Source organism: Thermobia domestica, chromosome 6 (assembly GCF_964235325.1).
Source record: "Thermobia domestica chromosome 6, izTheDome1.hap1.1, whole genome shotgun sequence".
Taxonomy (NCBI): domain Eukaryota; kingdom Metazoa; phylum Arthropoda; class Insecta; order Zygentoma; family Lepismatidae; genus Thermobia; species Thermobia domestica.
The window spans coordinates 147033541-147052153 of record NC_137459.1 but is presented as its reverse complement, the minus strand read 5'-3'; the positions used below and the strand labels follow the sequence as shown (position 1 = coordinate 147052153).

The window sequence follows — 18613 nt, the reverse complement described above, 5'->3', positions numbered from 1 at the left end:
AAATATCTAAACACACAAACGGAAAATTAAATGATGGTAACTGACACCAATACGGAAATTTGAATAACAACAAAGTTCGTAAAAATTCCCTTCATCGAACAGTTCATTTTTAATAAATATATTCAACAACAAATTCAATAACAATTTACTGTAGCCATTAATTTAATTATAGGCTACATTTATGCGTGTTTTATATATTTTTACTGCCTTTTAATGAAATTCTAATTCAGCAAACATTTCTTTAAAAAACATTATATCACATATCAAGAATTAAAGCAGGAAATTAATGTTAAAAATTTTCCATGGGAGCAAGTTATAAAGTACCAAATATTAATTATTTAATAGAATTTGTGAATATAGATCTACAAACAAAATATAATCACTACAACAAAATATAATCAATACAATGAAAATAGTTAGCTGTTATTAGTCAAATGTCAAATATCACTAACCTAGTCAACAATTTCAAATATATTAAAATTTTAAGCTGATCGAAAAAAAAAATAAAGTAGTCAGATAAAATTAAGCTATTGTAAAATTTAGTTTGATTATAAATTCTTTAGAATTTAATTCTGAATGAAAGCTGGATTCTACCTCTATATAATTCAACGATCTTTCTCTCTTTTACCGTATAACAGTTTTGAAAGCAACTAACTGAAATGTCCTTTTTTTTTTCAGACGAAAAATAGGTTTATGGAAAGAATTTGAACCTCATGCCTTTTAGGATACTCATTTCAATGAAAGTGTAATGTCAAAAGTTCTCAACGTCACCCTTTTCCATCTCCACACTTCATCCTTTCTCGCTCCCATGCCGAAATTGGGCTAAAACGGCATTGGGTGTGTCATTATTCATCCCAGCGACCCCAATAACTGTTGATTGAACACTAATCTTGGTCATTTTCTTATATTATTTTTACATACCACTTCTTATCCATCCCCACTCCTCAACCCTCCTTACCCTCATGCCTATAATTAGATAGAAGTCTAAGTTAGGATATGGTCCTTATGTGTCGAAAACCACCAGATTCAGTGCAACGGTCTAAGAGGAGCTGGCCGCCAAACATCGTTACACTAATTTTTATTTGTATAGAAAATGCCTCTTGCGCCTTCCATTAAAACGTACCGTAAAATTAAAAAAAAAAAAACGCTGGTGCATATTTCCCTTTATTTTAATGGGGAATTTATATACCGAGTTTCGCCTTTCTATCTTGATGAGGTCGTGGGAAACTATTTTTCACACAAATTTGTAAAGCTCCTCTACCCCTCTTAAGATACGCCATTCAAGAAAATTAATATGATAAAAAGTTTAAGTTAGAGCTATCATCCACTCCTGTCCCAAAAATCATCAAAATCAACGGTCTACCCTAGAATATATATACACTAGTTGAATATGTATACACTAGTTGAATACCTGTTCTCACGATAGAAAATGTTGATTGATAGTACTTGAAACCCTTGCTCGTTAGGATACACATTTCAAGCAAAGTGTAATCAGCAAGACCCGTAATGTTCCCCGTTCCCTCTCCACCGCTCACCCCTTTCTTGCACCCATACTGATTGGACTGAACTTGTACTTAAACGACATAGGGTGGGTCATTATTCATCTCAGTAGCTCCGAAAACTATGAATTGAACACTAATGTCAGTCGTTCTCGATTATTTTTGTCTAATTTTTATTTGTGTTTAATATGCCTACTCCCTCTTAAAACGGGTATTGTCAAAGACGTTGGACGTGTATCCCTTTGTTTGTAATGAGGAGTTTATGTACCTAGTTCAATTGTTCTAACTTCATAGGCTGGTGAAAATTTGTGCTTTTAGTATAAATTTTTCAACCCTCGCTATCCTACTTAGGGTACACTCTTCTGAAAAACTTATATGATATATATATATATATATATATATATATATATATATATATATATATATATATATATATATATATATATATATATATATATATATATATAAAACTAAGCTAGGCCATCAAAATTGGTCCAGTGAACTAGAAGGAGACACTGTCAAACATTTCACATTGCATTTTTATATAGTATATTGAAGATAGAACGGTATGTGGATACCCATTGTTTATGCGATACATTGATGTAAGAATCATGCTTACAAATGCTGAATGTCTTCTTTCAGGGTAGGGCATACTATGTTAGAAAACTGAAAACAATGAGATCCTTACAGCTTCAAGAAACTGCAGGCTACCAACTGGAAAGTCAACAAAAGAAAGGTAATGACTTACAACACCACATAAGTGGTTATAAGAATAGTAAAGGAACTTACCTTTCGATTGATACAAAGTGACTGATAACCTTGAAACTCTAAATTAGTTATTTATTACTAACAAGGTTGCGGCTCTGTTAGTCAGAAATAATTAACAATGAAAGAGACAACACATTTTGGAAAATAATCAACTATGGCTTGTATTTAGTTATTTTAGCAGCACCCACATGGCAAGTCTGAGAAGTAAAAAAAAAAAAAAAAAAAAAAAAAAAAAAAAAAAAAAAAAACTATCGTAAAAGTCTCAATCAAGTGTTGACCAAACAATTCTCATATTATAAAGCAAGAATGCTAACCGTTTAACTACATTCACGCTGTAAAGAAATAAGAATAGCATGGAATTGGTAAACTGAACTGCACATAATCAACATATTATAGTTCAAAATACAATGTATACATTAGTATCATTTTATTCTTGGAAATGAAATGGAATGAAATCTTTAAGTTTTACGTCCCAGGGTTATGTCGTGTGAGCTAAAGGAGACGGTGATGATGAGAAATGAATGAAATGGTGGAATGAAGAAAGTGGGGCAACAGAAGAACCCCAAGAAAACCACGCACGCGGTGTTTTTCCACCGCAAAATTCACTTGGAGCGAGCTGAGATCAAACCAGGGCCCCCACACACCTGAGAAGAACGCTCTATCATTGAGCTACCGCACCCCAATTTTATTCTTAAATTGCTTGGGTTGCATAAAAAGTGAAATGAAATCTTTCAGTTCAACGTCCCACGATTATGTCAGTTAAGCCAAGGGAAATGATTACTGAGGCAAGTCAATGATGATGGAAGTATTGTCGGAATAAGAAAGTGGGAGAAAACGGAAGTACACCGAGAAAACCTACGAATACAACGTTGTTTACCTCAAACTTACTTTGCACGGGATCGGATCAGATACCCCTCATCCCAGAGGTAAACGCTCAACTTCTAAGCCATCGTAGCCCCCATGGTTGGTGTAGTCCTGTATTCCAGCTTCCCTGGAAGCGATCCTAATGTTGTGGGGAATGGTATGTACTGTGAGGATTGACCTTACAAAATGGACTACGCAGCTGTCAAGTGCACAAGATTGAAGTCCCACTTGTGGTTTTGAGCGTACATTAATAGTAGATCTTGTCCGTTATAACTTCGGTCTTGCATAATAACATAAAACATACACGCACACGAATACATGGAAAACGTTTTTTGAAAGCAAATTTAATTTTAGATTGACTGAACAACTAAAATATATTTTCCCGTTTCAATATATCTGAAGTCTACTGTTACAAGTGGGGTCCAAGTAAGTACTCCGGTTTCTATTAAAAGCTCAATTATTCTCAGCAAGTATCAAAACCACGCACACAGTAAGCACGAACGTTAGCCACATAGCTACAAAAGGCATAAAATCAAATTCGAGTTATGATTTTTAAAGATCGCTTCTTGCACTTACAAATTAATCTGCCGTGCATATAACTGTGGGTGCTGGCAAATTATTCCCGAATACACGCAAATAGATGATCCAATGACAATTAATTTTGGTAAAATAAAAGTGGATAGTTTGTAGTTGCTGACGTTGCGGGCTTGATGCGAATTATAATAGGGTTTCTAATTTCTCTTACAATATTACAAATTAAATAAAATTGTATCGACAAGAAATTTAGTATTCTTTCGCAAAAGACTTCTGAAGTTCCTGTACGTAGTTACGTAAGAAAGAAATGAGCAAAACAGGTAAATATACTGGCAATTAGCATGGTAATAGATTGTGACTGTAAAGACAATCAAAAATATGGATAACCCCACTGAAGTTCGCTAATTTGTTTCAAAGTTATTGACAAAACAAATAAGTAGGAGGTGCATTCCATGTGCTTCTGCTTATGAATGTGCTAACCAAGAAATATAACCTTACTCTTCCTCATGCACGTATTTGTGGTCTCGGGTAACATACTAATTAACGCTCTCGCCTTTGGTACAAGCAGTTCTAGGTTTGATTCCCAATGGAGGCACTGTGTAGAAAAAGTGTAAAATCCTTTTTTTTTCATTCCAGCCATCTTGAATGAGGTTTTTCTCAATGTAAATGGCGAGATGGTACCTCACATAATGGTCCCATGCCTCTTCCTTCCTTTCACATTCATTTCTTCCTGCCCAATTCTCCGGGCAGTGTGATCGCCGAGGGAAGTCATCCATCATACGTGATGGGCTGACAGGAAAATAGAAATCTAATTCTTAATCATAATCATAACCCAAGCGGGTATTTAAAAGTTTTGTTTGAACATGAGATCTACGTATATGAAATCTTTGTCGAGACAATAAAAAGAACTGACATTGCTATTTATTAGTATTCTACACCCATTCTTACTTTTTTGATTAGAAAGGGAGAAATAGAGAAGTAAAGTACTGATGTTTTCCTATTTGCAACGTTGTGCTGCATCTACTTTATCTCTTTTGAACAAACGATTTTCTATTTAGCAGGGATTAAATGAACAGGACCGCAGTGCACCTTCACTCGGGGAAGTAAGTTAGAGCTGAAACCGAATTTATATTGCATTGCTTGCCTTCACTAACTCCAAGAAGCTAATTTTATGAATAAACTGAGTGGTTTTAGTTTGAAGATTCCTAGCTATTGGAACGCTGGAATAATTTTGTCTACTGTTGCACTATCTTCTCAATGCAATTTACGTAAGAGCTCTGATTTTTTTGTTTTAACTATTTTAAGAAATATGAATTAGTGTGTGAAAGAACAAACATGAAAAAAAGTCGTATGTCATCTGTCAGTTATACTTTGTGGGATAAAAGGGTGTTAAGTAGAGGGATTTATAACAAATTCATGGACACAATATTTAGAGATCGAATCAAAGACCTTTAGTATCCAAGATGACCCACTCTATTTCTACATTAATATGCTTAGTTTCTTTTTCACAATATCACAAGTAAATAAGCATTGTAACGCTGAAGTTGTGGTTTCCCAATAAAAGAAAGAAGATATATCGAAGTTATGCCATGACAAATACGATAGTTTGCTTTACGTCAGGATCTTCGTTAATACTAGTGAATACTAATTATGTAACTTTTATTTTTATTATCGACAGGAGGGTTTCGTAGACAAAGCAAGTATCGTTTGAGTAAATTCCTTCGAATGCTCTCGAGTGAACCATGGATTTTGGATGAGAATGACACAGGCAACGAGGAAGAAATCTTGCTTGCTGCTGCATTAGCTACAGAGAGCTGTCTCATAGTCTTAGACATCTTAGATTTAGTCATAGAGGTAAAGATTGAATTTTCATTATACATAATAGTGAAATAAATCTATGAATATATGCAGAAGCGTCGCGGTCAGGCTAGTCATGTGACGTTCATGAGATTTGTGTGACACATGTAGTACTGCAAACAGAGATAGTTCCATCAAGATAGTATTAATTACTAATTGATGTCAAAGTTTCTGTTGAAATAATAATGATTCAAACTAAAATAATACGATTTTTTTTTAAAAATAATAACAATTAGAAAAATATAACCCCTTTTCCTGAGCTCGGCATAATGTTATTGTACTCTCTCGACCACTTGAGTATGTTGGTTGCATTATTACGCCCTTTTTAACTTGAGTTAGCACTTCAACTGAGACAATATTTACGACCATCCTCACTTTAATCGGGTTTGTGCTGAAGGAAAGTATGACATTGTCATATGAAATTGAGTAAATCTGTCTGTACCGTAATAATGAAAATGAAAAACGAATTTTGTAACAGACACGCAATCACAATTGCTTAGGACAGAAAACGATTCGATGACGAAATGGTAGGGTGATGGTTCTAGAGTGAAAATTATTGTTATCATTATTATTATTATTATTATTATTATTATTATTATTATTATTATTATTATTATTATTATTATTATTATTATTATTATTATTATTATTATTATTATTATTATTTTCTTGTTATTTTTTGTTGATTTTTTGTTACTTTGTTAAAATCTTTATGAAAATAAATTAAATAGAATAAGGTAGAATGTAGAAAGAAATAGTTGAATTTCACATTTATTTCTCGCCCAGGGCCTCGATGAACATTGTGACACCACTGAATATATTAAAAGCTTCACTCTGTTTACAATGCAAATAGTGTGTTAGTTTTGTAATTTTGTACTGAAATCAATATTTTGTAATAAAGATCAAAGCAAAGTAACTCATCTTTGTTGACACGATGAGCTATACCGTTTTCAAAACAAACGATTCAAATGAAGCGTATAAAAGAAAACAAAGCCCCAAAAGTATGGAAATTAGATTGTAATGTTATTTTTGTCGCTTTCAGTAGAGATTTAAACATGGCAAGCCATACGGAATAGTAACCGATTAATTTGAAAACTTTAAAGATTCTGAAAGATTAACTCTATCTACAAACATTGCTGTTTATTGCCTATCGTCTGGAAACTTTTATCTTTCCAGTTGGATTTCCTCTATAGGCTGAGGTAAGGCTTCGTTATACAGTCAACATCAAAAGTTCATATCTTCACCTACATGTTATCCTAATAACAATTTCGGAACAAAATGGTGTAACTTGAGTCTGAATTTCGGTAAGCTACAGAATGAAAAATTTTTTAACGCCAAAACGAAGAAGTATAGTCTATACAATTTCCGCCTTTCCTTTCCAAATTGATGGCAAGTGAACATTTACTATTGGAAGTATGCACCTTTTTGGTTGTTATATGCACTTTTTTGGTTGTTACAATATTGTATTTAATAGTACTTGGATAGAGTATGATTTATGAAGATAAAAAATTAGATTTATATGAATTCAATTTTCATAAACAAAATAATTTACACTTAAGGAAGTAAGTACTGTAAGGAAGATGGTTTATGAGCCAGGAAGAATTGAACTGGAGAGATTAGCGACTTAAGGTGGAGTAAGAACTGATGCCTTTAATATACAGAGACAACGAAGAAATGTTTATTGTGATTTGTCGGCACTTGAATTTTCGTGAACTAATATTTTCATTTAATATATTTCACCGTAAATTAAATGTAAATCTAGTAGTAACTGAGTTGTAATTCCTTGCCAAAACTAGTGTGTTACGGTCTGCAACTATTCTAAATCTTTCCACCGACGACATGACGGCATGAGTTTTAATTTAAGTTTTAATTGACAACAATTAACAATAATTACAAATGAACAAGATTATTCTGCCATTAACTGGGTTCTGATAACAGATATTATACAGGGAAGTCAAAATGATGGACCTGATTTCAGAAATGTATTCTGTGAAATCTAATAAAAATATGTTATTGTGAGAAATGTGTTAAGATAGGTAAACTGCCGAAGTTTTCTTCAAACACATTACCAGTATTCTATTTGAGCACATCGTGTAACACGGAACATACATTATCTATCTCCTGCTAAACCTTTTGTGGCATGTTGCGGTGAATTACAGCAATTCATTTCATGCTCGTTGCTCACTCTTATCTGTAGAAAGGGGAAACTAAACTTTGAAAATTAACCTTCCGAAGCGCTTGCCTCACAATAACACATGTTTATTAGATTTCATAGAATACATTTCTGAAATCGAGTCCATCATTTCAATTTGTCCTGTACTAAAGCGCATATTTGTTGAGTATTAAATACTACCCCAAAAAATAGAGTTCTAGGCCAGCTTTGTTGTTTCTCCTTACTTTAAAATAATCAACAAATATATTACAAAACAATAAGTCTAAAATACTCCATCGCTTCAATATCAGAAGAAAAAGAGGGAAAAAAGGAATACTTGTCAATAGACCGATAAATAAAGCTAGCAGTATTCATTAATTTTAGCGTTTTGAAGAGTGGATTGTTAATACGTTTATTATTATTTATGAGAAGTTTGCATATAACCCCAACTCTAAATTTTATTTTTACAGGTAGCTTCAACATCGGAGGATAAACATACTATATTAGGAATGGTTCTTAAAGTTACCATTACAGCTTTAGACCGAAATTTAAGTGCATCTGTTTTGGAATCAATATTTTTGATTCAACGATCCCTAGTCTTAAAGGTTAGTTTGATTAATTGCAAACAATATTATCGAAATATCTTGTATATTTCAGAAGTACACGTGATTCACGTCGTTTCTTGTATTTTGATTAACAGATTAAATGAGACTAAATTATTATTATTATTATTATTATTATTATTATTATTATTATTATTATTATTATTATTATTATTATTATTATTATTATTATTATTATTATTACACTATGTATTATGTTCATATTGGGAAAAACTTTTCTAAATGTTGCATAAACGGAATTTTGCAATTAAGCTTGAATTTACTTTGTCAAGATACTTGTATTACTTTTAATGTCTCTTGTTTCAGAGAAAGTAAAATGTATTGTTTAAATGTGTTTTTCTATTTCATTGGTTTGTACTTAAATGCATCAGAGAGACAAATTGGAAAGCAAGAGACAAAACTGTTGAGCACAAAACATGATAATCATGAAAACTAGTTATTATCTAATAATACGCATGTTCTTGTTCTAAAACCGTAACCACACACCTCTTTAGAAAAGGCTGTATTTTAAAAATCATGCGTAGGAGAAGTTTGGGGTGGAAAAGGTATTTAACAACTTAAGAACGTTCAGTTTTATATAATTTATTTATTTTTATAAATAAGTGTACATTTTCTTTAGATGTGTTCATGATCAGGATTTTTTAAAGAGCTAAAATAGACGTAAGGTATTTTCCATAGGCATTAAGCGCTGGTGTGTACTACCATGAAGTAATATTTATAAATTGCTACCATGAAGTAATTCCAAACATTAAACCTAGTAGCAAACTATGTTTAATTTGTAAAGTAATACATTAAACGTAATTTATCATACATACTATATCTGGAATGCTTAATGAAGACATCTACTAGTACCGAACAATATAATTAAATATATTGTGTAAAACTGCTCAATTTTACTACTGCAGAAAAAAAATTGTAATTAAATATATTGTGTAAAACTGCTCAATTTTACTACTGCAGAAAAAAAATTGTAACTCAATAAAATGTTGTTTTTTTTTATATAGATGTGTAGTACACCAAAAAGTTTTCTTAGTCAGTATCCGTCTGTGTTATAGGAATCAATCTCCATAAAATAAAATAAATAACCATTGAAAACTGCTATACGTGGTCTTCTTTCGGAATCTCTCAGTCATTAGTAACATTGATATGAATGCATATGTCATCTTAAATCAATAATTCTGAGACTACTTCCGCCAAGGATTAAATCAGACCGTATTTGTTATCGAAATTTATGTGAAAGACTTCCAATGACACTCTTAAAAATTTCTTTGAAGAAGTATTATGCGTCATCCGTGTTGAAATTGACCCCTTTCTCCCTTTTTCCTGTTTGTACATTTAAAGGAAAGAGTTGGCGTGTGTTTCCTCTTAACATTCATATGTAATAACACCTACATTTTCTGCACGATTCACTTGTGACATTCAACTACTGAAGTTACAGGGTCACTTTTTCTTCCTTCAGTGGAATAAGTCTTTCTTTCTATTGGTATATTTCTGTTCAGACTTTTTCATGACTCACTCGCTGAATTTAGTTTGTTTTGGCCATTTAAGGACTCTTCCTGTAGTGCATCCGGGGACACGGAGGCTCAGTGGTAAAGCGCTTTCCTTTGGCGTGTGAGATCCCTGGTTCAATCCCGGTCAAGTAAGTTTGTGGTGGGAAACTTCCTGTTTGTGGATTTTCTCGGGGTACTTCCGTTTCCTTTCACATTTCCATTCCACCAATTCTTCCACGATCATTCATTTGATGTAATCATCCGTCTCCCTTAACCTAAAGGACATAAACGTGGGACGTTAAACTGAAAGATTTAATTTCATTTCATTTCCTACATTGCAACCAAAGTACGTAATTTTCTACAGTCTTAGATCATTGATGCTGTACTATATCTTGCGTACATCTGGAAACTTCATTTTTTATTTACCGTAAAATCGCATTTTAGATATTGCGAAAGATTTAATAAATAATAAATAAACTCCATGGTTCTGGATAATCACAATAACATTTAAAACACAGTTCTGACCAGAACAAAATGAATTATTTAATAACTATACGTTTTTTGTTACAGTTTCAAGGACCTAACGTCCTCTTCATCAGACATTGAGAAAAGACAGATGACAGCAAATCTTATATCCTCCTCAGCCGTTAATTCCTTGAAACTTGAACAGGACGTGAGGTCCTTGAAACTGTAACAAAACAACAACAACAACAACAACAACAACAAAAAAAAAAACGTATAGTTATTAAATAATTCATTTTGTTCTGGTCAGAACTGTGTTTTAAATGTTATTGTGAAGGATTTAAAGATTGATATAAAACTTACAGTTATTTGAATATTAAATTGAATAATTATCATTTCCTTTAATGGATTTCCTTATGACTTTAAATACTGAGACATTTCTTTTTATAATTTTGTGAAGTTGTAATCTAATGGAAATAAACTATAATCGGCAATCCTTCTTACCAAATTCCTTTGACGTATGACCAGATCATTTAACCATTCAAGCACTTATCCACAGTCACTAATCTGTTTACAAGAATGTCTATGTATTTGTGGTATAGGTCTAAAATGATTTGTTCATATTACAGACGTTGCTGTTTTTTTTTTTTTTTTTTTTTTGAAAAGGTGTCAACAGTCGTGGAACTTATCTTGCTGGTACTTCTGTCTTATGCAGAATGCCATGTAATATGGTGTGAACGGAGTTCCCACTAATATTCACTTCCTTAGCTAAACATTTTCTTAGTCTAGCAAATTCACAAGGCAACAAGTTGGACGAATTGGAATGATAGAGCGAGTAGTCTTGACTTACTTCACGTGCTTAAATATTCGCTAAAGAAGAAAACCATTAAAGGAAATTGTGTCAAAACAGATGGAAGTCACAACTGAGGTTACACTGCTTTCTTTGTAAAGAATAACCTTAATTCCAAATTGTAGAAAGCGGAACTTCATATACTTGAAACGGAATTTAAAAAATAAATAAATAAATAAATAAAATAAGAAAATTTTAATTCAATTTTTCTCCAACAAAATACCTAACTCAGTTTTACATTATTGTACTGTGAATGTTTTGAGTTCGTGTTCATAGTAAAGATACTGCGTTAAGGAAGAGGATAACCCTACCTCCTATTAAGCTACACTCTCTCTCAACGACCAGTTTTTAGTTAAATGAGTGGTCACAACTTAATAATAAAACCTTCACTGTACTTATAAATATAACTAAACAAAACAATCAACATGATTCTTCTGTTGGTTAACTCTATGTTTTCTTTTTTGTTTCATTGGATACACCTAGTTATAAAACTTGACATATCCTAGCTAACAGCTCTCAAGGCAAAAGAAATAGATGCTTTTTATTATCCACGTCTTGTCAAAGAGGGTAAGAATAATGCTAAATATGAAATGTGCATAATTTAGTAATAACTTTTAAACATGGCTATAAAATCACTATTTGTATTCTTTGACATGCTTGTGGAAATATTTTAGCATATTTGTTTTTAAATATACCTTTTCAGAATTAGAGGCGTGGTCGAAAAAGTTGATAGCCTACAAAAATCAAATTGTTGGGTAAAAGTGATTGAAATTATAAATTAATGTGCAAAATCGCATATTTCCACCACCTGCTTGAATTTTCCTTTTTAATTTATTTTTATTCAGTATTTTTTATAATTAAATTGTTAGTAATTATTTCGATGAGTAAATTATTTTGAGGAAACTTCACCTGGTCTATACAAGATTCTAATGAGACTTAACAAGTTTTTCGATCACACCTCTCAATTATGCACCACTTACTAACTAAAATCAAAGGTAACGGAAACCATAAAACACTTTTAGTGATAAAATTTTAGTAAAAACAATTCCGTAGCAAATCAACACATTTTGTTATTGATTGATTTTGTTATTTGTATTTCAGCTTCCTAATTTACTCTTTGATGAAACGGAATTGTTCGGAGATCTTTGTTTGTGTCTACTGAAACATTCATTTTCCTCCTTAAGTTGTGTGCGATCCCAAGCATCAGCATCCATTTACCTTCTCATGAGACAGGCGTTTCTCATGATGAGCAGTGGTGTAAGTTAAATCATAAAAAAACATTTAGAGTATTTTAGAAGTATTCTAGATTGTTGCTTCAGTACTGAAAAAAAAAACGTTGTGCGGAAATTGAGAAATAATTTAACTTAGTCATACATAGCTATTATTTTTAATACAGTAAAAACTATAAATAATGAGATGATTTAGAGTTAAATGCCTCTTAAAAATAACAGCCCATGTGCTGATCACGGATCACCTAGCGTGGGAGACTCTGGATCAATTTTATTTGTTCGGATCCCACTTTAAGTTCGGTCGGTTCACGCATCAAATAGCCTTGCGCTGAAAGGGACGATAAACTCAAAATCAAACGAAATACCTATTGAACAAAGTGTACCAAGTCGACTATAGGCATTCGTGGTCTGTAGCACCAAGGAAGATTTTAAAGTCTGCTTCCACCATTTGAGTTGATTGTATTTTATAAAATTAAGAAGCCAGAGTAACTTTTATTTTATAATTTGTTACGACCAAACGATCCTTAGGATCATGAAATTTAGTCTGCTACTTTGGAAGAAGATTTCTAAAGTGATGCAAAAGAAACGATTATCTTAACAAACAACCAGAAATGTTACGCTCGTCGAAATATCGGAGCTGTCCTCTATTTTATTCTCTAAGCATTCGAAAGATTTCTGGGCTAACAGAAAAATAAGAAAGGAAAAGGCACCACCCAGAAATTTTTGTTGGGAGGGGTCCAAACTTTGAAGGGAGTCAAATATTACAAGCCACTACGTCTACATAGTATTGAACGGGTATTATTCTGCACCCGAAAAGACGGTAATTCTAAAGTACATTCACCTATATTTTCAGAAAAAATATGGAACTAAATTGTTCTTATAAGAAGAGAAATCGTACAGATGCAGTGTAAGATCAAATCTTCATGCTACATTAATTATTTCCCTGTTAAACAAGTATAGTTTTATTGAAAAAAATGTACAAATATATCTTGAGCTACGAAGTTCTGGGGCTCTGGACCCGGTGGACACTTCGTCGGTGCGCCCCTAAAGAGGAAAGACCATTTCTCGGCCGTGATTATAGACTACCTGCTCCAAAGGATATACAATCTTCTACTGAGTCCCAATATTGTACGTTTTTCCCATTAATTCTTTCAGATCAATCTGGAATCGTTTACTTTCATCGGAACTTTTCGATGTGACTCGTATGATGTATTATTCATTACCACCAATAATGGAGGAAATCTTTAGAGGTTTGAGAGGTTTGCTAAGTTATAGTGTAATGCATGATCTACGCCACGTGCTTTACCATTCAGAATCAAGGAAGGGTCTCTCATTTCAAAGGTGACATTTCTAGGTATTTAACCACAGGAAAACTCAAAAGACTGTATAGATAGATATTTGTTCAAAGTATCACGTAAGTTGCAGACAAAATACAAATTTCATTACGTATAATTACTCGCACCGATTATGTGTAAGCACAATAATACAATACCAATACAATACAAAGTACAATACGAAAAAATACAACGAATGATATGTAGGGAAATTAAAAGTTTCTCTATTATCAATTTCTTTTGAAACGTTAATAATACAAACATGAAACTTGTATATTTACAACGGGGACATGGTGTCTCAGTGGTAAAGCGCTTACCTTTGGTGCGTGTGGTCCATTGTTCGAACCCCATCCCAGTAAGTTTGTGGTGAACAACATCGTGTCCGTGGGTTTTCTCGGGGTCCTCTAATTTCATTCCATATTCTCATTCCACCAGTTTCTGCACCATCATTCACTTGCCTTAATCATCGTCTCCCTTAGCCTAACGAGCATAAACGTGGGACGTCAAACTGAAAGATTTCATTGAATTTCATTTTTGTATATTTACGGGTAGAGTGTGCATCACCGTTAGAGCTCTGTGTGTCACTGAAAATGAGCATGCGTATCACCATTAGAAGATAGACAATGGATACAATCTTCTAATTAACAGGGTTTCTTTACGTATACATAACATAAACAAATAGTATCTTGCAGCAGAATAAAACAAATGCCATAGAGGCAAGCATTCTACCACTGACCCATTTCCATTTCCATAATTTTCACATCCGATGTGCATTATTATGTTTACAAGTTACAACGAAAGACGAAGCAAATGAGATAATACAATATCTTGTAATGGTATTTGATGATGCTTTCGCAATGAAAAATCAGTCAATTAATGTCAAGAGCTGTTTGATACAATGTACTTCCACTGCAATGTATTTTGTGCGTTCTCGATCTACGGTCAAGAAAAGGTCTTTATGCAACCTATACATGAAATAAATTTATTTTTCTTTTCTTTCGTTTTTTCTTTGTTTTACAAATTTTTAAAGTAATTTGTAGTATTACGACAAAAGAAGAACGTCTATGGCATTTTTTGTATGTTTATAATAAAATGATTATGATATTAACGGACAATAAGAAAAGTTCCCTATTTGGCAAATGCAATTGTTGCTATGCTAACGTTTTAGTTTTAGAACCTACCATGTGCTTCCAAGTTAGCTTCATAGTGGTTATTTCACCTAATTACTGTACTCCAAAGAGTTAAAACAGTAGGTAGTTCCCGTTTTATACAGCACCGGTGGTGAAAATAAACTTTAAGCTTCCATCAGGTGAACAATTGGCAAGTCGCTTGTTCCCTCAGTAATCTCTTTCTTTTGGAGTAAGGTAACATCTGATGTTTTTTTTTTTTAAATTCTAATAAAAATATTCAATGTAAAGGTTTGAAACCCAACCTAAAAAAATGTTTTCATCTCCTTTCATCTAATTGTTGCTTAAACGAATTTTGTTTTCTTTTCAGTATTTCTCGAAAGTGAAACTGCAACTGACTCTTTCTTTAAGCAGTTTAGCTGCTAGGAGCAAAATTGTACAAAAGGAAAATCTACGAAGAGCACTGAAAACAATCATTGTTTATGCTGAAAAAGACAAACTCCTTCAGGATTCAGTGTTTCCTAGTCAGGTAAAAAAAAAGTTTGCTATAGCATGAAACATAAACTAATTTACTAAGAATAAAAACGAAGTTCAATTAGAATTGCATTTAATCAAGCATACAACCACAAGGTTTAAAGTTTTTAATTCCATGCGTTGGTAGCAGTAGCCAGTGTTTTTTAAACTGGTGGTATGTTGCTGGAAAGATATTTAAACCAATAGTTTCCTTTACTTATTGTTAGGTACCCAAACATTTCTATCGAATTTTCACTTGGTAGCACCGCACGAACTGCATTCATCTTTCATTTTCAGGTTAAAGTAAAGATAGAGCGTGAGAAAGGTGCATGTTAGTGAATATTACTTTTTGTAGCATGCCGGTTGTGGCCGCTACAATTAAACGGGAATATTACTGAAAGCATGAGAAATATAAGAACTCCAATCAGAATTATACTGGCCTGTATGCTTAACAAGCTTAAAGAGAACAAATGCATGTGAAACGGTAAGAGAGATATATCAGGCGTTTATAAGGACGTTGTAAATGAGCGGAAATTATAACAGTTGTTTAACAAATTTACGTAAGAATGATGATGAGCTCCTCCAGAACACACTATGTTCAAGGCGTCCGTATGCGTTAGACAATGACACACTAGAAGTAATGGTTCAACTTGACAATTCCAAACATCTGAGGCATTTGAGGAATTCTAAAAATTGGGAGAAGCATTTCATTATATTACAGAAACTATTCGCCAGTACCTTCACGATAACAAGCTGGCTCCCTACATACTTGATACTGCCTTTTGCACCAATGCATTTCCAAGCAATCAAAACTACCACTGGATTAATAGAAATAATTCTCTGTGATTGGTGGACTGCTTGGGACATAGTGCATCGCAAACTGCTTCCGCTTAGCCAAATTATCAATTCAACTGTATATTTAGAGCAACTGGAACATGTGTGGGAAAAATTGAAAACCGCGGAGTTGTGACTTGGAATCCAAGATAATGCGAAGGTCACTATGACACCATTATCTGACTTAGGAAACGCAAATATATCCTCATATTTCCAGATTTTGCATCGTCGAAATTCTATTTGTTCCATTCGCTAGACAACCATTTGTGGAGGGAACCAAGTTGACCCACGCAGTGGACGACTAATTTGATTCACGTTCCGCTGGTTTCTACAACCACGGGATCCATACCTACCCGAGCGTTCGGGACAGTATATTGCTGCTGGTGAAGACTGCAGAATTTTGTAAGAAAATCTTACTTCATGTCATTGTCTTTGTCTTTGAAGGATCAAAACTCTACAGAACACTTTGGGTAGTCAAACAAACCAGCTCGCAATGTTTGGGTAGCTCATATAGGCATTGCTATTTTTCTTGCTAATGCACCAAAATGTATACTGCTCTTAAGTTATTATATTTTATAAAATAACAAGGTAGAAATAATATCAATTCTGAATTTGAACGTATGTTAAGAAAAGCAATTTCTGAAAATCGCTTTATCAGAAAATGGTATAATATTATTTTCAAAAATGGGATTCTACATTTGATCATGACTATGCTAATAGATTGTTATTTTCTTCATTCCCTTCTCTAAATATGCTATTATATATCGAACAAGCTTAACAATAGGAAATGTATATGCGCTTTTTTACATAGAGATACCTAATTATTTAAAATAATGATAAGATGCTATTTTCTTCTAAATTTACAAATGTTAATGTATCATAATTCATGTATGTATTATGTCCACATTTCCTTAAGTGTGTTTTTCCTTAAATTACCCACTAGGTGAACGAACTTGTGCATAATTTATATATGATTCTGTCTGATACTGTAAAAATAGAGCAATTTCAAAAGGATCCTGAAATGATAATCGATCTCATGTACCGGATTGCCAAGGGATATCAGAGTTCTCCATATCTTCGGCTGGTGTGGTTGACAAACATGGCTCACAAACATCTCGAGGTAATCTTGCTTTTCTGTTAAAATTTATTAGTTGAAACAAATGTACAGGGTAAAAATGTTAACTTGAAGATACTGTTTTTCATGTAGGTCGATTCTTAATATTCACATATGATTTTGCATTTTGGCGATTTTTTGCTTTTCACTGTTTCACTTCACTAATAGTAAGTGCAAATACTATAAGAAACAAACACTGCGGCACAAAAAATCCTTAGGGAGATAATGTAGTGTCAGTGCTACTATTTAGTGTAAAACATTAATTTTCTGTAAAATAAATAAATAATAAAAGGATACTTCATAAGGTATATAGTATTATATATATGGTTTTACATATACCATATAATTGTATAAAATAGCTTAGTGCAACAAATTTTCGTTTGTACTTGACAATAAATTTATCAATCATGCTCTCATTTTTACGCTATTGAATTGTAGTGTGAGAACCAAACAGAAGCGGCTATGTGCTTAATACATAGTGCAGCCTTAGTTGCTGAATACTTGGACAAGACTGCTGGCTATGATCATCACCCGGAAGGAGCTGCAGCTTTCCAGAATATAACGCCGAACGCACTGGAGGAATGTCTAGTGACAGAAGATGCTCTGACGTCAACTGAAGATGGAATCATTATTGGAAATTACTTCACGGAGGAAGGTTTGGTGGGACTCCTAGAACAAGCTGCAACAACATTCTATGAGGTAGCTTTTGCTTCTTCCTTCTCTCTGTATATGTATGTACAGTATTACACACAAAATCTAGCCACCACCACCCACCATATTCCAGTACGAAATATAATTTAACTGGTATTTTGACTTAAAGATCTCAATTGTCAAAAAAATAAAATTAGCATTCGTTTGTTTGATTTCATATATGGATAAGAGTGCTGTTTTTTTTAAATGGGCCATAGATTTTTAAATAACTGATATGTATGCAACGGATGTATTTTTTGTTTAAAAAGAGCGTCTATTTGGAACCTAGGTAGGATTTTAGCTTATAACAAAGGAACTTAAATTGCATGGAAGTATGCTTAAGCTTGAGGCAGTTTCAACTGTTTATTAGAGTAACAGGCTTTCAAAAGGAAACTTGGTGTTCAGATTCGGAAACATTACTAGGAATGTAAGAAAATTAAATGAGACATTAATAGTCCCTTTATGATACGAAGTAACTTTATTTAGATACCTTAAAATAAGGCTTGGGACACGAAGTAACTATTTATAGATACCTTGTAATTTCCCCCACTAAACTTAATTGTTTTTAAATTTCTGGGTATCAAATATATACACTTGCATGTATTTTGCTCTGGAGACGTACTAGCTAACTGATGAATACAGAAATTACGTTATTTTGTTTTAAAAGTGTACG

The 18613-nt window shown here is 33.0% G+C and overlaps 1 protein-coding gene across 1 annotated transcript in view; it reads left to right on the top strand.

Annotated features, from left to right (window-relative positions):
- Positions 1-18613, top strand: part of LOC145688251 (dedicator of cytokinesis protein 7-like) — a 256560-nt gene that overhangs the window by 171608 nt on the left and 66339 nt on the right. The window contains exons 26-32 of the mRNA XM_081762205.1: positions 2142-2235; positions 5344-5519; positions 8145-8279; positions 12201-12356; positions 15160-15318; positions 17080-17256; positions 17689-17949. Coding sequence (XP_081618331.1) covers positions 2142-2235; positions 5344-5519; positions 8145-8279; positions 12201-12356; positions 15160-15318; positions 17080-17256; positions 17689-17949 — 1158 coding nt within the window. The remainder of the gene's footprint in view (positions 1-2141; positions 2236-5343; positions 5520-8144; positions 8280-12200; positions 12357-15159; positions 15319-17079; positions 17257-17688; positions 17950-18613) is intronic.